The sequence below is a fragment of the Bubalus bubalis genome, chromosome 14, assembly GCF_019923935.1.
Source record: "Bubalus bubalis isolate 160015118507 breed Murrah chromosome 14, NDDB_SH_1, whole genome shotgun sequence".
In the NCBI taxonomy this organism is placed as follows: domain Eukaryota; kingdom Metazoa; phylum Chordata; class Mammalia; order Artiodactyla; family Bovidae; genus Bubalus; species Bubalus bubalis.
The window spans coordinates 82,158,435-82,183,680 of NC_059170.1; the positions used below are offsets into that span (position 1 = coordinate 82,158,435).

Below are 25,246 nucleotides of genomic sequence, written 5' to 3' on the forward strand. Positions count from 1 at the left end.
AAAGTGGAAACAGTGACAGATTTTATTTTCTTGGGCTTCAAAATCACTGTGGACAGTGACTGCAGCCATGAAATGAAAAGATGTTTGCTCCTTGGAAGTAAAGTTATGATAAATATAGACAGTGTATTAAAAAGCAGAGACACCATGTTGCCGACAAAGGTCTATATAGTCAAAGCTATGATTCTTCCAGTAGTCCTGTATGGATGTGAGAGCTGGACCATAAAGAAGGTTGAGCACCAAAAAACTGATGCTTTTGAATTGCAGTGCTGGTGAAGACTCAAGAGTCCCTTGGACAGCGAGGAGATCCAACTAGTCAATCCTAAAGGAAATCAACCCTGAATATTCATTGAAAGGACTGATGCTGAAGCTGAAGCTCCAATACTTTGGACAACCGAGCAAAGAGCTGACTCACTGAAAAGGACTCTGATGCTGGGAAAGATTGAGGCCAGAAGGAGAAGGGGGGCAACAGGATGAGATGGTTGGAGGGCATCACCGACTCAATGGAGATGAGTTTGAGCAAACTCAGGGTGATAGTGAAGGACAAGGAAGTCTCAGCTGCTGCAGCCCATGGGGTCTCAAAAAGTCAGATATTACTTAGCAACTGAACAACAACATCTCCCAAACTGTTTGGAGTATGGAAAGATTTACTTAGAGCTGAAAAATTTTAGGTTGAAATGAATGGACACTCTTCAGTCCTGCTGCTGCTGCTAAGTCACTTCAGTCGTGTCCGACTCTGCACAACCCCATAGATGGCAGCCCACCAGGCTCCCCCGTCCCTGGGATTCTCCAGGCAAGAGTACTGGAGTGGTTGCCATTGCCTTCTCCAGTTCAGTCCTGAAACAATCTTGTTTTGAGTCATAAGGGTAGATTTCTCAAGGGAAAACAATAATTTAAACCATAATCACTACTTGACGTACTGCCAAGTCTATCCAAAACCCTAGAAAATGACCATTGTAATTAAAAATCTACTTATTTTGTGCGTGTATTTCTCTCAGTGATCCAATTTTATTTTTCCTTCTGGGTGTCTTGATAGTCAACAAAGGGGCAATAATGAGCAGGGAAATAGACATAATAATCAATAATGCATTGCTAAATGGATTGGTTTTTATACTGTATATTAATTTTTACACTTCCTTAGAATGCTCAAAAGAAAACATTTGAAATATTGAAATTCCCCTTTGAATTTAGACTGGCATTTCTCAGGAAATACTCCAAGGAGATAAGTTCTTAAAATGTTCCAAGGAAATAAGTAGTGTGGTCATGACTGGAGGGGGCAGGGGGTAGGATTGATCTTAACCTTAGTGAGAGTGTCTCTGTAAGTCTTTTTTCCTGTATTTGAAATATACTGCAGTAAGTGCCAACCTTTCTTTGTGCCTAGCATTTTAAAGGCTCATGTGAATAGAAAAACTTTTCTTTTTCCACCAAATACACCTTGTATGAAATAATGTTTCTATAGAAAATGTTTCTACTTCTTCTGGAACTGCTTGTAAAGTATAAAATCTAACTCATTTTCTAGATACTGATTTTAACATTTAACTGGATTCTATGGTGTTATTAAAATTTTATAATATTCATGATTGGCTTTTGGAAGTTTGAATTTCTATATTACAGATGTTCATATTTACCCAAAGATCTCTGAAAGATGAGTTGTACATGAGGTTTATCTATATAAAAACAAGGACACTAATAATATCATATGAATATCATACAAAGTAAAACCAAATTTTACCTCAAAAGAGGATTTCAGTCAAAATCTCAAGATCCTATATTAGAATTTATATGTCATTTTTATTTATTTATTTATTTATTTTTTAATTTTATTTTATTTTTAAACTTTACAAAATTGTATTAGTTTTGCCAAATATCAAAATGAATCTGCCACAGGTATACATGTGTTCCTCATCCTGAATCCTCCTCCCTCCTCCCTCCCCATACCATCCCTCTGGGTCATCCCAGTGCACCAGCCCCAAGCATCCAGTATCATGCATCGAACCTGGACTGGCAACTCGTTTCATACATGATATTTTACATGTTTCAATGCCATTCTCCCAAATCTTCCCACCCTCTCCCTCTCCCACAGAGTCCATAAGACTGTTCTATACATCAGTGTCTCTTTTGCTGTCTCGTATGCAGGGTTATTGTTACCATCTTTCTAAATTCCATATATATGCGTTAGTATACTGTATTGGTGTTTTTCTTTCTGGCTTACTTCACTCTGTATAATAGGCTCCAGTTTCATCCACCTCATTAGAACTGATTCAAATGTATTCTTTTTAATGGCTGAGTAATACTCCATTGTGTATATGTACCATAGCTTTCTTATCCATTCATCTGCTGATGGACATCTAGGTTGCTTCCATGTCCTGGCTATTATACACAGTGCTGCGATGAACATTGGGGTACACGTGTCTCTTTCCCTTCTGGTTTCCTCAGTGTGGATGCCCAGCAGTGGGATTGTTGGATCATATAATCACTCATTTGCTTTACTGGCAACACAATAATAACTGTAAGAAACTTGTTCAATATCAATGCAAGCAATAAAACTACAAAATACTGTTAACTTTTTCTCAGCAGCTCTGCTAAGTATTTTTAATCCAATTAATTTCTTCATTTGCCCTCCCTCTGATTAACTTGTTTAAGCACATATGAGGTAAAGAACTTGGCTTCTTTGTGTCAGTTGTGTTTGGGATGTTAGCATATTAATGGCCAATAGTTTTCAGAATTTAAAAATTGGGGAGAGTTGGTATACTTGGTCAGAAATCATGTATATCAGATGGTGGTGATATGAAATTATTGTTCAGAAATTTGGAGAGCGCTATTGGAGTTCTTTCTTCAATGAAAAATAGAGTGGACCCTTCACTTTTTTAGTAGCTGAAAGACCCACTTTCTGAAAACTATTGGCCGTTAATATGCTAACATCCCAAACACAACTGACACAAAGAAGCCAAGTTCTTTACCTCATATGTGCTTAAACAAGTTAATCAGAGGGAGGGCAAATGAAGAAATTAATTGGATTAAAAATACTTAGTAAAAAGCAGTTTAAAAAGCAGAGCTGCTGAGAAAAAGTTAACAGTATTTTGTAGTTTTATTGCTTGCATTGATATTGAACAAGTTTCTTACAGTTATTATTGTGTTGCCAGTAAAGCAAATGAGTGATTATGCATAATTTGGAAGGAATCAAGACTGATAAAGGAAGCACAGCTATAGAATCAAGAATTTAAATTGGAAGGAATAGAAATGGTTAAGTGAACTCTTGTGCCTTCACAAGAAAACAAAAAGTATCTTTTCTTGCTTTGTTCACTGAAATGGTCCAGAAACATTCCATAGCACAGGGTTCAAATTGCTGTTACCCATACACATATTTTTCACACACTAAAAGCAACAAGGACTCACTGAGGGTAAAGTCTGATTCCATGCATGGTGCAGGAAGGAACAAGGTGAGTCTGCAAGATCTCTATGTGCCAGAAAATAAGGACATCTTCAAAGATTAATGGGTCATGTGAAGAAGAGAGAGCAGCCAACCTAAAAAATGTTCCCACTGACCACAGCTGAGACAATCTAACATCAAAAGGAGAATAGAGGCTGTGGTTGAGTGAATCTACATAAACTCTGAAAACTTGAAGTCCATAATGATACACATTAATTGACACACCCAGTCAATCTTGCAACTCAATTGTTTTGGTACCATTGCCTCTTTTATTTTATGGCAAATAATATAGATACTAATGGACGTAAATATATTCATTTTTGGACTTAAAAGGGGCTATTTGTAAAATTACTGCATATTGTGACTTCTAGATGACCTGAACATACATTTTTATGAGTTTTGTGGTCCTAAGTATATGATGAATGCAAGATTCAATCATGTGTCAAAGTCTTCACAGTTACATTTCTTAGTATCCTATTAAGTCAAAGATCTAGACTCTTAACTTGAGCTTCCATGAAAGTGAAAGTGAAAGTCGGTCAGTCCTTTTCAACTCTTTGTGACTCCATGGACTATAGAATCCATGGAATTCTCTAGGCCAGAATACTGGAGTGGGTAGATCCTTTCCCTTCTCCAGGGGATCTTCCCAACCCAGGGATGGAACCCAGGTCTCCCACATTGCAGGCGGATTCTTTACTGTCTGAGCCACCAGGAAAGCCCAAGAATACTGAAGTGGGTAGCCTATGCCTTCTTCAGTGGATCTTCCCGGCCCACGAATTAAACCGGGGTCTCCTGCGTTGCAGGCCGATTCTTGAGCTTCCATAGACCTCCTTCTCCTTAGATGAGAAAAATGATTACATCTTTAACTCAAACCACCATGTGCAGCTTAACATTCTCTTCAGTTATGAATGTAGGTCACAAATCACTGTAGTATTAGTGGTACTATGACTTTGTAACTACTAGAAATCACAGACATTTTCATATCATATTTCAATTATTACAAATGTCACATGCATTATTTATGATTCTTAAAAATTGTGTTAATAAAATACATGTGATTTAAATGGTGCTAATAAAATATACACAACTGTATCACAAATTTGTTTTTTAATATTTGATAAAAATGTTTCAATGGAATTTATTTCCTCTTTAATTTTACATACATTATTTTATGTGTTTAACATCCTTAGAAGGGTTCATAGGCTTCACCAGAGTGCCATATACATCAATGGCACCAAATAAGATTAAGGATCTCTGAGAGGGAAAAAAATCCTTTACAAAGTCTTAACAATTTGAGTAGGAGCTGCAAAACTTTTGTAATAAGCCCAGGAAACTGAATCCAAGAAAGTGGGCTAAGTGGAGACTCTTCTTGAAGCTATGCAACCTGTAGTAATTTTAAAAGAAGACTAAAAATATTCTAACACTCCTCCTATTGAGGGTTGTGGTCTACGTCCCCTACCTTGAAACTGGGCAGGGTTGTGACTTTTTTGACAAATAAAGCAGTGACAGTATGGAACTTCAGAGGCTAAGTGCACAAAGACAATTAAGTTTCCTCCGTGTTCTTTGGGACACTTGCTTTGGCAGCTATAAGCTGCCATGTAAGATGCCCACCTAACCTGAGAAAGTCCAAGCTACACAGGGAGGACTTACAGGCAATTAGGTCAGCAGTCCTAACTAAGCCCAGCTATTGCGTTGTTAGCCCAAGTACCAGACATGCTTGTGGAGAAGCTTCCAGATGATACCCACAACCAAGGTGTTTGCATCACCCCAGGCATTGGCTTCCCAGCTAGAGCCCAAGACGACAGAGAACAGAAACAAACCATCTGCTCTGTGCCTTGTCTGAGTTCTTGACCTATAGAATATGGACCAAAATTAAATGGTGGCTCTTTTATGCCCATGAGTTTTTATGTAATTGGTTATACAAGAAGAGATGACCAGAATGGGTTTATGATGAGCCAAACATGAATCAATTAGTTTTATACCATGAATCTCTCTTAGTAGGCAATGTGGTTGAAACAAAACAGGCCACACAAATAGTCTGAGAGCCATCCAATTTTCAAGAAAATCATGCCGTTGCAGTTCAGTTGATGGTAGAACTCAGTATATGATTCTGACTAGATGGTCCAGGATCATATGGAACCATCCTGAGAGTGCCCATTCCAGCGGCCACATATCTGTCTAAGAGGCATTTCTACTCTAAGCTATTTTCACCAAGTATGGGCTACCAGGCCAATCCTGGATTTGATGCCAGCACAACATACATTTGTTTCTAGAGGAATGAATTCCTTTAAGGAATTTAGAAGAAAGAACTGCTTATTTGTCAGATGGCTGAGCCCTGTGAAAACCCCACAATTAAGTGCCTGGATCTCACTGCCATTACGTTCATGGCATTGCTGGTCTGTCTTGCTACACAAACCACATGTCCCCAGACAATAAGCCATAAACACATCTGAACCACCCCTAAGGCATGGTGAGCAGCTACTACTTACAGATACCAAATGAGACCCCAGACTTTACTTTGTTTGCATTATGGGTCTTAAGGTCTGACTATCTTATATCATTTGGATAATGGATTGTGTGAAGAAAGAGCATGCAAGGTTTTTAAAAGTCTTTTTTTTAAACTAGTAGGTCTTTTTTTTACAGTCTTTCCAAAGCTAGTAATCAGAGAGTATTCTGCAAGAAATATATTTTGATTATAAAAACATTTTTAGCTTATAGAAATTGGTATTTATTAAACTTTTAATTCTAAACTATGTAGAGATAATATATATGTATATATATATATGTTTTAATATTTTTTCTATTTAAAAATCTATTAAAAACTAGATTGTCAATCTACTCAATTTAGGGCCAAGTTAGGAAACATAGGGTTGCTTTTTTCCGCCTTTATTATAATATTTACAACAAAGTATAAGTTGTTGCCCACAAGAAATTTGTTTATGTCTAAAACCCTGTACCTTCCCTGGTGGCTCAGTGGTGAAGAATCTGCCTGCCAAGCAGGAGATGCAGGTTTGATCCTGGGTCGGGAAGATCCCCTGGAGAAGGAAATGGTAACCCACTAACCCACTCCAGTATTGTTGCCTGAGAAATTCTGTGGACAGAAGGGCCTGGTGTGATAAAGTCTATAGGGTTACAAAAGTCAGACACAACTTAGCAGCTAAACAACAGCAATAATAAAGCCCTGTCCACTTTGAGCAAAATTATTAATTTACCTTAAAGCCAAAGTTATTTAGGGTTTTGGAACTTTTCTGTAGATGAAAAACAGTCCAGAGAACTAGACAGGATAATAAATGGATTGAAGTCCATTGAAGAATGAATTCAGTTACATAAAAATTCCATTGGTCTGAAGATATCAGACATGGATAATTTCAGATGAGTTGCAAATGTAGGAAGTGTGTTACAGTATTCGCTGCTCAGTCGTGTGTAACTCCGCGACCCCATGGACTGTGGCCCGCCAGGCTCCTCTGTCCCTGGCGATCTCCAGGCAAGAAGGACATGTGAATAAACGATATTGTTACTTTTGGGAAGAATGTCTAGTCATGGAACCCCCAGTTCTCAGAGGATTTTTCACAGGAAGTGAAAGTAAATCCACTTCTGAACAACAGAAAGCAGAGGTTGGTGACATTCGATGAGACTGGCTACAATAATTGTCAAAGAACTATAAATTCATACCTGTGAGGTAGGTGTTGTGTGAGGAATTAATGAAATAGTGAGAAAGGGGCTGAGACATATCTTCATTCAAATCCAGTTTCTCAGGTGAAACGACTCCATTTTCTTCTCCACTCAGATAGCGCATAAATCCATCCACTGATATCTGTCCTAGAGGAAATCAAGAGTTAAGAGGAATGTGAATGTAATATTTTATGGGTTTCTGATATCATATTATTATTATTTTGCAGAAAACTCTGGTAGCATCCAAGATGGAAAACATTAGCCACAATTGCAATTTGATATGGATAAACAGTAGTCTAGGGTCATGCTGCTTTACTATACCTATCCCCAAATGCCAGAGATAATAGAGAAAAATGTAATTACAAGAGTCTCACAGACTTTCGGAGAATTTAAATACCTAAACATGGATCAACTGTTTTCAAAATATAAGAATGGTTACAATCCTATGCATGGACACCAAAATGTTTTTAGTGCTTACCTCTGCGTAGTAAAGTTAAGGGTACATTTCCCAATGTTCTCTCATAAAAACATGTTACTTTTATGATCAAAAGACTTATTCACACATGGTTGTATTATTTAAAATAATGTGAAAATGTTTTCAAATAATAATCTTTTTCCTCTGAAAAAGGAAATAAATATGACCATAACTGAGGAATAAAAATCTGAATGTTCATAAAAATGAAGGTCCTTAACATTTCTTATTTAGAATGACTTTTCTTCAAATGAAAGAAATATGACTCACACTTTAGTTTACTCAGATTCTATTTAGAATTTTTCTTTTGTTGTAATATTTCTGAGGTGACTAATACTAAATATTGAGATAATTCTTTATCATTACTAAAGTAATTTTTATATACTACATGGAGAGAACCATCATCACGGTTTTGGTTCATCATCATAGCTTGTTTCTTCAATATTAACAATCAAAGCCTCAAAACCCAACCAACCAACCAAAGAAACAAAACAAACACAACCACCAGTTCATTTGTGAATAGTGAAGATCTTTCTGGTAAATATTAGAGGATAGTATTTCTTTTTCCTTGTTGAAAAAGTTTTCTATTAATATAAAAGTAGTATATGTTTATGGAAGAAAAAATAGGAAATGACAAGAGCAGAGAGGGAAGAAAACTGAAATTTTTCTGAACATGCCTAACTCTTCATTCAGAGAGAATTCCTATTAAAATCTTAATATATACACTTCCAGAGGAAGAAATGTGTGTATGCATGTGTATGTATAGTTCTTTTATAAAGATGCAATCATATATATATATATACTGAAAAATATATTATGAACATCATCATATAATATTAATATTTATATTTTGAAAGTGAAGTTGCTTAGTCATGTCTGACTCTTTGCGACCCTGTGGACTGTAGGCCACCAGGCTCCTCCATCCACGGGATTTCCCAGGCAAGAATACTGGAGTGGGTTGCCATTTCCTTCTCCAGGGGATCTTCCCGACCCAGGGATCGAGCCCAGGTCTCCTGCATTGCAGGCAGAGGCTTAAACCTCTGTATTATAAAATATATAGAGCTATAACATGACTAACTAATATTCCATTATCTTTGGAGTTCTCATTTTTCACTAGTATAAATAATATTGTATTGAATACTCTGGTAGCTGAATCTCTGTATAAACTTTTTCCTCAGAATGAGTCTTCTGCAATAGAATTGCTGGTTCAAAGACTGCAAATTTTTCAGACTTTTAGTATACGTAACCAATTTGCTTTCTGTTAAAAGTTCTAGCAATTTACTCTTTCACCAGTGGTTTGCCTTCTCTTCATCCAGATGTCAAACTCAGAGGTAAAAACATGATAGCAGGGGGGTGGTACTAAGATGGCAGAGGAATAGGATGGGGAGGCCATTTTCTCCTCCAGAAGTTCATCAAAAGATCATTTGAATGCTGAGAAACTTCCACAAAACAACTTCTGAATGCTGGCAGAGGACACCAGGCACGCAGAAAGGCAGCTCATTCTCTTCAAAAGGATGTAGGACAAAATACAAAAGATAAAAAGAGAGACAAAAGAATTAGGGATGGAGACCTGTCCTGGGGAAGGAGACTTGAAGGAGAAGTTTCCAAACACTAGGAAACCCTCTCACCGGCAGGTCTCTGGGGAGTTTTGGAATCTCAGAGGGCATCATAACTGGGAGGGGGAAAAAAAATCCCCACAGACTATGTGTCTAACCACAACTCCCAGCGGAGAAGTAGCCCAGACACTCGCGTTCACCACCAGCGAGCTGGGGCTGAACAGTGAGGCACAGGCTGCATGCTTAGGGTAAGGGCTGGGCCTGAATGCCCTGAGGGCTGTCTGAGGGAGCTAACGTGAGATAGCAACCCAAACTGTGGGATAGCCAGAGAGAGAAACAAAAGAGAGAGAGAATTTTCCCACAAAAAGCTCAAATCTAAGGTACAGCCGGTCCACTCATAGAACAAAGGACTGAGAGATCACTACAGGAGAGCTAGCCAGCTACAGACCAGCCCAGCCCCCAACTCCCAACCCCCGGAGGCAGAGAGGCAGGCAGGCAACAGCCAGAGGCAGAAGGCAAGGGGCAATCTCGGCCCCAGAGATGGCATCCTCCACCAAACTGTGAGCAGGCTCCCAGTTGCTAACCACATCTTCCTGGGATTTTGGACAGTTGACATCCACCAGGAGGGGTGCAGTCAGAGATAAGTTCCTCAGAGGAGACACAAGGCACACCTGAGACGGCATTCTCTTGGCACACCCAGGAAACCAAGAGGCTGGGACAGGGGAGGTGCTAAAACGCCCTGCCCAGCTGGGAAGACTGCGCTCACCAAGCACCTGGTCGCCTGAGCTGCTCGGACCTGGGAAGGGGACAAATCGCAGGCCCAACCAAGTCTGTGCCTTTGTGGAGTACCTGAAAGTCTGAACCTGAGCAGATTAGACCTGGAAAGTGCATGCAACCCAGGGCCAACTTTAGACAGTTCCCTGCAGAGCAACCTGGAGCCTGAGCAGTGTAGACTGGGGAAGCACACATGCCGTGAGCAGCGGAAACCCAGTGTGGCCCAGACACTGCGAGCACTCCCCACACATGCCAGTATATTTGTTTGCAGTGCTCCTCCCTCCCCACAGCACAACTGAACAAGTGAGCCTAAATAAGTGACCACCTTTGCCCCCTTGTGTCAGGGTGGAAATCAGACACTGAAGCTACTTGTAAACAGAGGAAGCCAAAATAAACAAAGAAGAGGGAACCGCTCTGGAAGTGACAAGTGCAACAGATTAAAACCCTGTAATTAGCATTGACTACATTGGAAGGGGCCTATAGATCTTGAGAAGAAGTATAAACTGGAACAAGGAACTATCTGAAATTGAACTGATCCCACATTGCCCTCAACAGCTCCAGAGAAATTCCTAGATACATTTTTAATATTATCATTTAAAAAATTTTTAAGTTATTACTCCTTTAATTTTCATTTTGATAACCTATTACTTTGTAAAAAAAAAAGACTTTTTAAAGCAAATTCATATATATATATATTATAATTTTTGCAATTTTCTTTTGTTTTTTTATTATTGTATTTTTGAGAGTCTAACCTCTACTCTAGATTTTTAATCTTTGCTTTTTGGCATTTGTTATCAATTTTGTACCTTTAAGAATCTAATCTTCAGTACCCATTTTTACTTAGGGGTGTGATTACTGGCTTGATTGCTCTCTCCCCTTTTGACTCTCCCTTTTCTCCCCAGGTCACCTATATTTCCTTCCTCCCCCTTCTCTTCTCAACTCTGTGAATCTCTCTGGGTGTTCCGGGCTATGGAGAACACTTAGGGAACCTATTACTGGCTAGATCTGTCTCTCTCCTTTTGACTCCCCCTCCTCTCCTTCTGGTCACCGCTATCTCCTTCCTCCCTCTTCTCTTCTCTATGTAACTCCATGAACCTCTCTGAGTGTTCCAGACTGTGAAGAACAAATAGGGAATTGATTACTGGCTAGATTGCTCTCTCCCCTTTTGATTCACCCTCTTCTCCTCTTGGCCTCCTCTATCTCCCTCCTCCCTCTTCTCTTCTCCATGTAACTCTGCGAACCTCTCTGGGTGTCCCTCACTGTGGAGAATCTTTTCTCCATTAACCTAGATGTTTTGACATCTGTGCTGTTTGGATGGAGAAGTCTTGAGGCTACTGTAAGAATAAGACTGAAAACCAGAGGCAGGAGGCTTAAATCCAAAACTTGAGAACACCAGAAAACTCCTGACTCCAAGGAACATTAATCAACAAGAGCTCATCCAAAAGCCTCCACACCTATACTGAAACCAAGCTCCACCCAAGAGCCAACAAGTTCCAGAGCAAGACATACCATGCTAATTCTCCAGCAACATAGGAACATAGCCCTGCGCATTAAAATACAGGCTGTCCAAAGTCACACCAAACCCATGGACACTTCAAAACTCACTACTGGACACTTCATTGCACTCCAGAGAGAAGAGATCCAGCTCCACCCACCAGAACACAGATGCAGGCTTCCCTAACCAGGAAACCTTGACAAGCCACTAGTCCAACCCCACCCACAGGGAGCAAACTCCACAATAAAGAGGAACCACAAACTTCCAGCATACAGAAACACCACCCCAAACACAGCAATCTAAACAAAATGAAAAGGCAGAGAAATATTCAGCAGGTAAAGAAACATTATAAATGCCCACCAAACCAAACAAAAGAGGAGGAGATAGGTAGTCTACCTGAAAAAGAATTCAGAATAATGATAGTAAAGATGATTCAAAATCTTGAAAACAAAATGGAATTGCAGATAAATAGACTAGAGACAAGGATTGAGAAGATGCAAAAACTGTTTAACAAGGACTTAGAAGAAATAAAAAAGTGTTAATCAGTAATGAATAATGCAATAACTGAGACCAAAATCACTCTGGAGGGAACCAACAGTAGAATAACTGAGGCAGAAGATAGGATAAGTGAGGTGGAAGATAGAATAGAGAAATAAGTGAAGCAGAGAAGAAAAAAAGGAAAAAAAGATGAAAAGAAATGAGGACAATCTCAGAGACATCTGAGACAATGTTAAATGCCCCAACATTTGAATCATAGGAGTCCCAGAAGAAGAAGACAAAAAGAAAGGCCAAGAGAAAATACTCGAGGAGATAATAATGAAAACTTCCCTAAAATGGGGAAGGAAATAGCCACCCAAGTCCAAGAAACCCAGAGAGTCCCAAACAGGATAAACCCAAGGCAAAACACCCCAAGACACATATTAATCAAATTAATGAAGATCAAACACAAAGAGAAAATATTAAAAGCAGCAAGGGAAAAGCAACAAATAACACACACACAAGGGGATTCCCATAAGGATAACAGCTAATCTTTCAATAGAAACTCTTCAGGCCAGGAGGGAATGGCAGGACATACTTAAAGTGATGAAAGAGAAAAACCTACAACCCTGATTACTATACCCAGCAAGGATCTCATTCAAATATGAAGGAGAAATCAAAAGCTTTACAGACAAGCAAAAGCTGAGAGAATTCAGAACCACCAAACCAGCTGTTCAACAAATGCCAAAGATCTTCTCTAGACAGGAAACACAGAAAAGGGTTTATAAACTCGAGCCGAAAACAACAAAGTAAATGGCAACGGGATCATACTTATCAATAAGTACCTTAAATGTAAATGGGTTGAATGCCCCAACCAAACGACAAAGACTGGCTGAATGGATACGAAAGCAAGACCTCTATATATGCTGTCTAAAAGAGACCCACCTCAAAACAAGGGACACACACGGACTGAAAGTGAAGGGCTGGAAAAAAATATTTCATGCAAATGGAGATCAAAAGAAAGCAGGAGTGGCAATACTCATATCAGATAATATAGACTTTGAAATAAAGGGCGTGAAAAGAGACAAAGAAGGACACTACATAATGATCAAAGGCTCAATCCAAGAAGAAGATATAACCATTACAAATATATATGCACCCAACTTAGAAGCAATGCAAATATGTAAGGCAAATGCTAAGAAGTATGAAAGGGGAAATTCACAGTAACACAATAATGGGAAATTCACAGTAACACAATAATAGTGGGAGATTTTAATACCCCATTCACACCTATGGATAAACCAGCTTCCCTGGTGGCTCAGATGGTAAAGCGTCTGCCTGCAATGTAAGAGACCTGGGTTCAATCTCTGGGTCATGAAGATCCCCTGGAGAAGGAAATGGCCACCCACTCCAGTACCCTTGCCTGGAAAATCCCTTGGACGGAGGAGCCTGGTAGGCCACAGTCCATGGGGTCGCAAAGAGTCGGACATGACTGAGCGACTTCACTTTCACTTTAACACTTATGGATAGATCAACTAAACAGAAAATTAGCAAGGAAACATAAACTTTAAATGATGCAATGGACCTGTTAGGCCTAATTGATATCTATAGGACATTTCACCCCAAAACAATGAATTTCACCTTTTTCTCAAGTGCACATGGAACATTCTCCAGGATAGATCGCATCCTGGGCCATAAATCTAGCCTTGGTAAATTCAAAAATATTGAAATCATTTCAAGCATCTTTTCTGATCACAATGCAGGAAAAATAGATGTCAATTATAGGAAAAAAAATCTATTAAAAATACAAACATATAGAGGCTAAATAACACACTTCTGAATAACCAACAAATCATAGAAGTAATAAAAAAAGAAATCAAAATATGCATAGAAATGAATGAAAATGAAAACACAACAACCCAAAACCTATGAGATTCAGTAAAAGTAGTGTTAAGGGGAAGGTTCATAACAGTACAAGCTTACCTCAAGAAACAAGAAAAAAATCAAATAAATAACCTAACTTTACACCTAAAGCAAGTAGAAAAAGAAGAAATTAAGAACCCCAGGGTTAGTAGAAGGAAATAAATCATAAAAATTAGGGCATAAATAATTGAAAAAGAAACAAAGGAGATGATAGCAAAAATCAACAAAACTGAAAGCTGGTTCTTGGGGAAGATTAAAAAAATAGAGAAATCATTAGCCAGACTCATCAAGAAAAAAAGGGAGAAGAATCAAATCAACAAAATTCGACATAAAAATGGAGAAATCATAACAGACAACACAGAAATACAAAGGATCATAAGAGACTACTATCAGCAACTATATGCCAGTAAAATGGACAACTTGGAAGAACTAGGCAAATTCTTAGAAAACTAAAACCTTACAAAACTGAACCAGGAAGAAATAGAAAATCTTAACAAAGCTAATCATCACAAGCACAGAAATTGAAACTGTAATCAAAAATCTTCCAACAAACAAAAGCCCAGGACCTGATGGCTTCACACGTGAATTCTACCAAAAATTTAGAGAAAAGCCAAAACCTATCTTATTCAAACTGTTCCAGAAAATTGCAGAGGAAGGTAAACTGCCAAACTCATTCTATGAGGCCACCATCACCCTTATACCAAAACCAGACAAAGGTGCCACAAAAAAACAAAACTACAAGCCAATATCACTGATGGATATATGCAAAAATCCTTAACAAAATTCTAGCAAACAGAATCCAACAACATATTAAAAAGATCATACATCATGACCAAGTGGGCTTCATCCCAAGGATGTAAGGATTCTTCAATATTTGTAAATCAATGTGATACAACACATTAACAAATTGAAAGATTAAAAACCATATGATTATCTCAGTATATGCACAGAAAGCCTTTGACAAAATTCAACATCCATTTATGATAAAAAAAAAAAAAAACCTCCAGAAAACAGGAATAGAAGGAACATACCACAACATAATAAAAGCCATATATGATAAACCCACAGCAACATTATCCTCAGTGGTGAAAAACAAAGCCTTTTCCCTAAAGTCAGGAACAAGACAAGGGTGCCCACTCTCACCACTACTATTCAACATAGTTTTAGAAGTATTAGCCACAGGAATCAGAGAAGAAAAAAAATAAAAGGAATCCAGATTGGAAAAGAACTAAAACTCTCACTGTTTGCGGATCATGGCATCTGGTCCCATCACTTCATGGGAAATAGATGGGGAAACAGTGTCAAACTTTATTTTTTTGGGGCTCCAAAATCACTGCAGATAGTGACTGCAGCCATGAAATTAAAAGATGCTTGCTCCTTGGAAGGAAAGTTATGACTAACCTAGATAGCATATTGAAAAGCAGAGATATTACTTTGCCAACAAAGGTCCGTCTAGTCAAGGCTATGGTTTTCCCAGTGGTCATGTATGGATGTGAGAGTTGGACTGTGAAGAAAGTTGAGCACTGAAGAATTGATGCTTTTGAACTGTGGTGTTGGAGAAGACTCTTGAGAGTCCCTTGGACTGCAAGGAGATCCAACCAGTCCATCCTAAAGGAGATCAGTCCTGGGAGTTCATTGGAAGGACTGATGCTAAAGCTGAAACTCCAGTCCTTTGGCCACCTCATGCTAAGAGTTGACTCATTGGAAAAGACCTTGATGCTGGGAGGGATTGGGGGCAGGAGGAGAAGGGGACGACAGAGGATGAGACAGCTGGATGGCATCACCGACTCGATGGACATGAGTTTGAGTAAACTCCAGGAGTTGGTGATGGACAGGCCTGGCGTGCTGCGATTCATGGGGCCACAAATAGTCGGACACAACTGAGCGACTGAACTAAACTGAACTGAACCATCCTTGAATGGTAAGAGGTACATCACCTGTAAACGGAAAAACTGTTTACCCACAGTGTAAATTTTTTATATCCAATAAATTTCTCAAAATAACTGATGAGTACATTCCCTAATTCTGGAAACATTATAGTTCAATTGTCTTTTATATTTTACAGGAATTAATAAATAAATGAAAAGAAGAAATCTGGTTATTGGCTTTGAATGAGTGGAGCTACTTAAATGGAAATCTTAAATAGGAACAATTATCTGCACTACAAACTGCTTAAAAATCTACTCTTAACATGCACCTTGATTAATATCAATAATTACCAAAGGAAAAAGTGCTAAGATAGTTTCTCTTGCATTAGAAATGAGAAATGTGACATAACATTCCTTACACTGTTATATTTGTGTGACCAATTCCTAATAGAGGCAAAAGTTTATATCTTCAAATAACCATCACCTACCAAAGTGATCATTTCAATCATTCTGATTGATGAGTACTCTTCGGTTACTACCTTTGAAGCCTTCCTTTGAAATTCATTTACAGTGGAATGCCTATATTCTTTCAGACTGGTTTCAATTTTTGTAAGCAAACCAAAGTCAATGCCACTTAGGGCCAAAGTTATTTCAATAGGTAGTTTCCAACAATATTTTGAAACTTAAAACATGTAGCGGTAAAACATTTGTTAAAAAATTGAATTTCTTCCTAGTTTTCTATTTCATCCCTTTTATTAGTAGGAACAAAGATCATACAGCAGGAGTACAAAAGATGAAGATCTGGGATGCTTAAATTAAGCTTTAGAAGCCAGGGTGAAACAGCCTTGCTAGGATCAGGGCTACTAGGGCGCCAGGTCCTGGGTCTTTCCATGCTCTGCCTCATTGGGACTTTTTAAAATAGAAAAAATGGGTGTTATTTTTACTTATTTTTTTTTGTAAAGTGATTTTCAGTTTGTCATTTGAAGTTTGGGGTGGTCCTTCATCTGCATTGTGTACAATAATCATTTCACTCTGATTAATGCCATTTTGCCAGCTTCTTCTCAAATGAGTTTCCATTCCTCCCTCCCTCATCTCTTCCTTCTCCTCTGTCTGCTTACGTTCGACTCACTTAACATTTATTGAATCTCTGCAATGTAATGAATACATAGAAATGTAAAGCAGAGCAAAGCCTCTGCCTTCAAATAGATCATAATGTAACAGAAAATAAGACCATTCATCCCTTGAACAGCAGGCATGCACTACTCCAGAGCAGGACATGCATGTCTCTTTGTCATCCTTGGGAACTAACACGATTCTCTTTGCACAGTTGGTACAAAGTCAGCACTTACTTTGATGATTAGTGATTCAAAATAGAAGAGAAATGGTTTTGAAACTGGAAGATCACCAAGGATGGCATAATTTTGATTCTTTTTTTTTTTTTTTAATTTTATTTTATTTTTAAACTTTACATAACTGTATTAGATTTGCCAAATATCAAAATTAATCCACCACAGGTATACATGTGTTCCCCATCCTGAACCCTCCTCCCTCCTCCCTCCCCATTCCATCCCTCTGGGTCGTCCCAGTGCACCAGCCCCAAGCATCCAGTATCGTGCATCGAACCTGGACTGGCAACTCATTTCATACATGATATTTTACATGTTTCAATGCCATTCTCCCCAATCTTCCCACCCTCTCCCTCTCCCACAGAGTCCATAAGACTGTTCTATACATCAGTGTCTCTTTTGCTGTCTCGTACACAGGGTTATTGTTACCATCTTTCTAAATTCCATATATATGCGTTAGTATACTGTATTGGTGTTTTTCTTTCTGGCTTACTTCACTCTGTATAACAGGCTCCAGTTTCATCCACCTCATTAGAACTGATTCAAATGTATTCTTTTTAATGGCTGAATAATACTCCATTGTGTATATGTACCATAGCTTTCTTATCCATTCATCTGCTGATGGACATCTAGGTTGCTTCCATGTCCTGGCTATTATACACAGTGCTGCGATGAACATTGGGGTACACGTGTCTCTTTCCCTTCTGGTTTCCTCAGTGTGTATGCCCAGCAGTGGGATTGCTGGATCATAAGGCAGTTCTATTTCCAGTTTTTTAAGGAATCTCCACACTGTTCTCCATAGTGGCTGTACTAGTATGCATTCCCACCAACAGTGTAAGAGGGTTCCCTTTTCTCCACACCCTCTCCAGCATTTATTACTTGTAGACTTTTGGATCGCAGCCATTCTGACTGGTGTGAAATGGTACCTCATAGTGGTTTTGATTTGCATTTCTCTGATAATGAGTGATGTTGAGCATCTTTTCATGTGTTTGTTAGCCATCTGGATGTCTTCTTTGGAGAAATGTCTATTTAGTTCTTTGGCCCATTTTTTGATTGGGTCATTTATTTTTCTGGAGTTGAGCTGTAGGAGTTGCTTGTATATTCTCGAGATTAGTTGTTTGTCAGTTGCTTCATTTGCTATTATCTTCTCCCATTCTGAAGGCTGTCTTTTCACCTTGCTAATAGTTTCCTTTGATGTGCAGAAGCTTTTAAGGTTAATTAGGTCCCATTTGTTTATTTTTGCTTTTATTTCCAATATTCTGGGAGGTGGGTCATAGAGGATCCTGCTGTGATGTATGTCAGAGAGTGTTTGAGGCCACCATCACCCTAATACCAAAACCTGACAAAGATCCCACAAAAAAAGAAAACTACAGGCCAATATCACTGATGAACATAGATGCAAAAATCCTTAACAAAATTCTAGCTATCAGAATCCAACAGCACATTAAAAAGATCATACACCATGACCAAGTGGGCTTTATCCCAGGGATGCAAGGATTCTTCAATATCCGCAAATCAATCAATGTAATACACCACATTAACAAATTGAAAAATAGAAACCATATGATTATCTCAATAGATGCAGAGAAAGCCTTTGACAAAATTCAACATCCATTTATGATAAAAACTCTCCAGAAAGCAGGAATAGAAGGAACATACCTCAACATAATCAAAGCTATATATGACAAACCCACAGCAAACATTATCCTCAATGGTGAAAAACTGAAAGCATTTCTTCTAAAGTCAGGAACAAGACAAGGGTGCCCACTTTCACCATTACTATTCAACATAGTTTTGGAAGTTTTGGCCACAGCAATCAGAACAGAAAAAGAAATAAAAGGAATCCAAATTGGAAAAGAAGAAGTAAAGCTCTCACTGTTTGCAGATGACATGATCCTCTACATAGAAAACCCTAAAGACTCCACCAGAAAATTACTAGAACTAATCAATGACTATAGTAAAGTTGCAGGATATAAAATCAACACACAGAAATCCCTTGCATTCCTATACACTAATAATGAGAAAACAGAAAGAGAAATTAAGGAAACAATTCCATTCACCATTGCAACGGAAAGAATAAAATACTTAGGAATATATCTACCTAAAGAATCTAAAGACCTATATATAGAAAACTATAAAACACTGGTGAAAGAAATCAAAGAGGACACTAACAGATGGAGAAATATACCATGTTCATGGATTGGAAGAATCAATGTAGTGAAAATGAGTATACTACCCAAAGCAATCTATAGATTCAATGCAATCCCTATCAAGCTACCAACAGCATTCTTCACAGAGCTAGAACAAATAATTTCACAATTTGTATGGAAAAACAAAAAACCTCGAATAGCCAAAGCGATCTTGAGAAAGAAGAATGGAACTGGAGGAATCAACCTACCTGACTTCAGGCTCTACTACAAAGCCACAGTTATCAAGACAGTATGGTACTGGCACAAAGACAGAAATATAGATCAATGGAACAAAATAGAAAGCCCAAAGATAAATCCATGCACTTATGGACACCTTATCTTCGACAAAGGAGGCAAGAATATACAATGGATTAAAGACAATCTCTTTAACAAGTGGTGCTGGGAACTCTGGTCAACCACTTGTAAAAGAATGAAACTAGAACACTTTCTAACACCATACACAAAAATAAACTCAAAATGGATTAAAGATCTAAACGTAAGGCCAGAAACTATAAAACTCCTAGAGGAGAACATAGGCAAAACACTCTCTGACATAATTTTGATTCTTTTATCTGCTTAGGTCAAATCATATGAAATTGTTAAAATCTGACATTTTTAATCCACGTAAATGACAGTTTCATACAACTCAGTTTCTACTGCTATTCCTCAAAGCACACAGTAAATGCAGGTGTCTTTGGGGCCAACGAAGGAAGGTAATATGACTCCCGGAATAAAGTGTGCCCCAAGGAAAATTCACAAGTGTACACTTCTGGTGTGGCCAGACATATCACTGTTTATGGTGCTGCAGTGGACCCTGAGGCTGTGTATGTGTCTGGTATCTTGAGAATAAACATCCTTTGATCTGATCAGCAACTTGTAAAAGCAATTAAAACAAACTGTATGCCAATATGGTATGGGTAATAAGTTAATTTTAACTTTTTAGCCTCAATTTCTATGTATTGCTTCTAGTATCTTATGTTGAGAAAGGTTCTGAACCATGCTTGTGATTAATTTTGATGACAGTGATGGGTACAGGGTAGAAAAGTTATTCCCAAATGAGTATATTAAAATTATGGTCAATTTGTGCTCTGAAACATGCCAAAGAACATTTGTCAAAATTTTATTTACTTCATTAATGAGGAAATCAGGAACATGACAAATCCATTTCAAAAGAGGCTATGAAATATTGACACATACATATATGTATGTAAGCACCCCCCTTAAACAAACAAACAACACCAAAACCAAACTTATGAAAATATTGCTAAATTCAATATAAACCTGGTTAAAGTTCTATAGGTTAATTAAATGTATTATTTGGGTTATCTACTCTACCTTTGTTATTTCCTGGAAATTGAAGATTTTAACATAGTTTTTAGCATAGATTGACATCAGTAAAAAACAGAGTTAAGTGAGTCAGTGTTTGTAAAGATTATTTACAATTAATTGTATCAAATAATTTAAAAATCCCCAGTGAAGGAATTCGGAGAAGGCAATGGCAATCCACTCCAGTACTCTTGCCTGGAAAATCCCATGGACGGAGGAGCCTGGTATGCTGCAGTCCATGGGGTTGCTAAGAGTCAGACACAACTGATTGACTTCACTTTCACTTTCATGCACTGGAGAACGAAATGGCAACCCACTCCAGTGTTCTTGCCTGGAGAATCCCAGGGATGGGAGAGCCTGGTGGGCTGCCATCAATGGGGTCGCACAGAGTCAGACACGACTGAAGTGACTTAGCAGCAGCAGCAGTGAAGAAATTTGCCTTCACTGAATAAGGACATGTGAGTTTGGAGGACAGTTCAGAATATGATTGCAGACTGCAAGTAGGCAGACACCTGGGAGTAATTTTTCAATCCCAAAGCTTTGTCTTGCTAACTAAGGGAGCAAATATGCAAGTCTTTTAATGTGTCAAATGATTAGACAGGGATATGCTGAAATCAAGAAAAGCCAATGAAAAAGTAAAGATAGGGAGTTGGAGGTTTGTAAGTTACAAGGCATCAGCTAAAGGGGTCAAAAGTTCATTTGCAAAATGTAGATGTGTTTGGCATAATGAATTAGCCTAAAAATAAAGTTCTGACTAGCAAAAGCTTTCAGAAGAAAACACACCCTTTAGAGGATGTTCTTTCGTTGCATGTAACCAACAGCTGGAATATTGCTGTTGCTGTTGACTTAAATGCACCAGTACTTTTCCACCAATGTCTTAGTGCTTTTTGCAAAGCTGCTTACGATTTTTTCTTTCAGGTCCACTGAGGCATGCAGACAAAAGAAAAGCCTTGCGAATTAAGATGGGAAAAACAGTGTTTTTCTAAACAAATTTGTCAAAATTAGTAACAGTACAAGACATGTGGCTTCCTTTCCTGCCAGCAGTAACTGATCAGTGACAAATTCTTCAACTACAGGAGAGAAAATTAGATGGGCTCATATGTTTCTTTCAGTTCTAAAATTCTATGAATTCAAGTGGTTAACTATATTAGGGATAATTACCAGATAAAACAAAATGTCATGTATTAGAACGAGATTATGAAACATTAAACCAAAATTAAAAGCAATGTGATGATTTTCTGGAATAAAATCAACAGGAAAAGTTCAGAAGGATAATGCCGGCTGGCAAAGGCTAAAAATAAAGCCCTTTACATATTTTCTTAATAAAAGATTGATATGCTTCCAAGTGGACATGTCACTCTTATAATGGCACCTAAAGATCTTTATAAGCATATACATTATTTGAACTTCTTAGAACAAAGTAGGAAAAATACGTCTCTCACAGAATGTAGAAACAATGCTCTACGAAGCTTTTTGGTTCAAAAGAAGTTCTCATGTATATTGAGAAAAAAGGCTGGTGATCAAAAGTGAAAAGATCTGATTTCAATGGGGAGGAACCATCTTATAAAGGGATATGAGAGGAAAGTGGAATGACAAAATGATGGTCCCTAATGGCCATTTATACGACCTGTCATTTCTCAGCAATATCTTTACTGCAAAGAAACTGGCAAATGTCAGGTGGCTTTGGAATGTCAAATGCCAGGAACTGGACCTCTGCCTCCTTTGACCTCTCTGTCCCCTTATAGGTAGTGACTGAGGCTCCACTGGTGTCTTCCTGAACATGTCAGGTGCACTGGGACGACCCAGAGGGATGGAATGGGGAGGGAGGAGGGATGAGGGTTCAGGATGGGGAACACATGTATATCTGTGGTGGATTCATTTTGATATTTGGCAAAACTAATACAATTATGTAAAGTTTAAAAATAAAATTAAATTAAAAAAAAAAAAAAAGGAAGACAGAAATTTGAAATTCTGTTGTGACAAAAGGAGACCTTCCAGGGATGCTTTTATTTTTTTTTAATTAAAAAAAGTGTTTGTTTTTTTTTTTTAATTTTTGCTCTGCTGGGCCTTCGTTGTGGTGCACAGGCTCCTTGTTGCTGCTCTAGGGCTTTCTCTAGTTTCAGCAAGCACTACTATTCTCTAGCTGCAGGGCTTTTTTTAATGGCAGTGGCTTCTCATTGCAGTGTGCAGGCTCTAGGGCACAGGCTTCAGTAGGTGTAGTGTGTGGGCTCAGTAGTTGTGACTTGCAGACTCTAAAGTGCTGGCTCAATAGTTGTGGCACATGAGCTCAGGTGAGCCATGGTATGTGGGATCCCAGTTTCTGGACCAGGGATTGAACCCATGTCCCCTGCACTGGAAGGCAGATTATCAACCACTGGACCACCAGAGAAGCTTTTATATCTTACAGTAAATCTAGGACATTCAGTTGGATCCATTTCATGTTTACAAGTGCATGCCAAGGCCTTTAAATATATACTGGGGAACAAGCTATTCCATTGCCTTCTTTAAACCTGGAAGCATCCTGTGGACCTTTGGAACAATTAAGAATAGGAAGATCTGTGTCCAGAAAAGGGAGCTCTGGAGAACAGAATGGAACAATCTTTGCTTTGTGGACTTGTTTTCTTATTTTCTCAAGTCCTGACACTCACTATCTATTAATTTCTAGAAACCTACTTCTCACAGAACTTTCAAGCTTGACTTCCTGTTCCAGGCATCTAAGAAAAGATATTTCAGCTTAAGTCTCTACATCAAGAAGATACAGTTATCTAAACCTCTTTGCAATTTGTTCAAACATAATAAGTGTTCTCCCGGTTTCATTTTCAGTCACTTTTTTCCCACTTCTATTCTTTGTTGAATCTCTTTCATTTTTTCTAGACCATATCTTCCTCCTTCATATTTAGTCTTTTCATTTTAGTGTGAGCACATTTGTCAGTAGCTTCCTGGGAAAGGGTTCCTAGCTTTTAAATTTTTTGAGCCTTGGATGGTTAAAAATCGCTTCATGACTTTTGCATCCTTTACTGGATGGTTTAGTTGGGTATAATATTGTAGGTTGGGGAAAATTTTCTTTTAGATTTTTGACAGAAAATTGGCTTCATTGTCTTTTAACTTCTAGTATGGCTATTAAGAGATTTAAAGACTTATTGATTGATCATCCTGAAAACATATATGCCCTGTTTTCTTGGGGCTTCCCTGGTTGCTCAGAGGTTAAAGCGTCTGCCTGCAATGCGGGAGACCTGGGTTCAATCCCTGGGTCGGGAAGATTCCCCAGAGAAGGAAATGGCAACCCACTCCAGTATTCTTGCCTGGAGAATCCCATGGACGGAGGAGCCTAGTGGACTATGGTCCATGAGGTTGCAAAGAGTCAGACACGACTGAGTGACTTCACTTTCACTTTCCTGTTTTCTTATTTGTTTATTTTGTCTCTTTGGAAATTTCAAATATCTTATTCAGTCCCAGTTTCTTAAAATTCACAATGATGTGCTTTGTTATTGGTTTATCCCCTGTGCTGGATATTCTTGGAGCATTTGGAGTTGTAAAGCTATTTTCCTATTTGAAACATTTTTATAAATTATCTCTGTACTTATTTCTGTTCTTGCTATTCTGGAATATTTGATCAAATTATACATTTTTATACATATCCCTCCAAGTTTTCTTTTTATTTCCTTGCTTTACTCTCTAGGAGCTTTCCACAACTTTATTTCCAATTCTTCTTTGAGTGTTTTGTTTCTGTTACCCTCTATTTAATATCTAAAAGTCAGTTTATATTCTCTGACATTTCCTTTAAAAATAGCATTTTTTCCAATGGCTTAATATATTCTATTATCATTCTAAGCATATTAATGATATATGTATATTTGGAGTTTTCGTCTCACTACATATTCATTGTTTTCCCCAAGGTAGTTTTATTCCTACTTATTTCTACTTTTTAAGGAAGTTTTCCTTATATATCTAGTGATTTTTAATTGTCTGTTCATATTTAAAATTGGTGGACTAAAAAGTTAATTGGAATTTTCGTATCATCAATATATCTGAAAGTGAATCTTAAAAGTATGAGAGCTAATAAGGCATTATTGTAGAGGGATCATCAGTCTTTGTCTCTTTGGAGTAACCCCTAATTTCAGTACATTTAGGTCTTTCTTCTTGAGCTGATCAAGTCCTGAGAAATCTGTTTAATTACTTGCAGGGAGAATAAAAGCCTGGACGCCAGCCTTTCAGAGCCAAATGTGGGAAGAAGTAGCCAGTATGTTTATGATCCTTACATTGCTTTGCTTTCAAATGATAGGTAGCTCTGCTTTCACCTGGGGCTTTGTCTTCCCCAGACCCTCTGTTTTCTTGTCTCCAATAAGTGAGTCTTTAGTTTCCTCCCAGGTGGGAGTTCTGTGTGTGTGTGTGTGTGTGTGTGTGTGATGCACACATGCTTTGTCGCTCAGTTTTATTTGACTCCTTGAGGCCCCGTGGACTGTAGCCTGCCAGGTTCCTCTGTCCATGGAATTTTTCAGGCAAGTTCTGATTATTGCTTAAACAGCTGTCAATAGATTCTCCTTATTTTAGACTGTGGCTCTAAACCCACTTCAGAGGAAATTAACATGATCAATTTCTGAGACTTTTAAGGTTTTCACAGAATAACTTAGGTTGGTCCCCAAAGTCTCACACAGTAACCTATGATTAGTTTTCTCACATATGATATAGCTAGAAACCTATATGTAGCTGCCAAAATTATGAGG

General features: G+C 38.2%; 1 protein-coding gene across 6 annotated transcripts in view; it reads right to left on the reverse strand.

Annotated features, from left to right (window-relative positions):
- Positions 1 to 25,246, reverse strand: part of PLCB1 (phospholipase C beta 1) — an 849,858-nt gene that overhangs the window by 214,353 nt on the left and 610,259 nt on the right. For all 6 annotated transcript variants that reach the window (XM_025264704.3, XM_025264705.3, XM_044928314.2 and 3 more), the window contains exon 10: positions 7,097 to 7,243. In XM_025264704.3, coding sequence (XP_025120489.1) covers positions 7,097 to 7,243 — 147 coding nt within the window. The remainder of the gene's footprint in view (positions 1 to 7,096; positions 7,244 to 25,246) is intronic.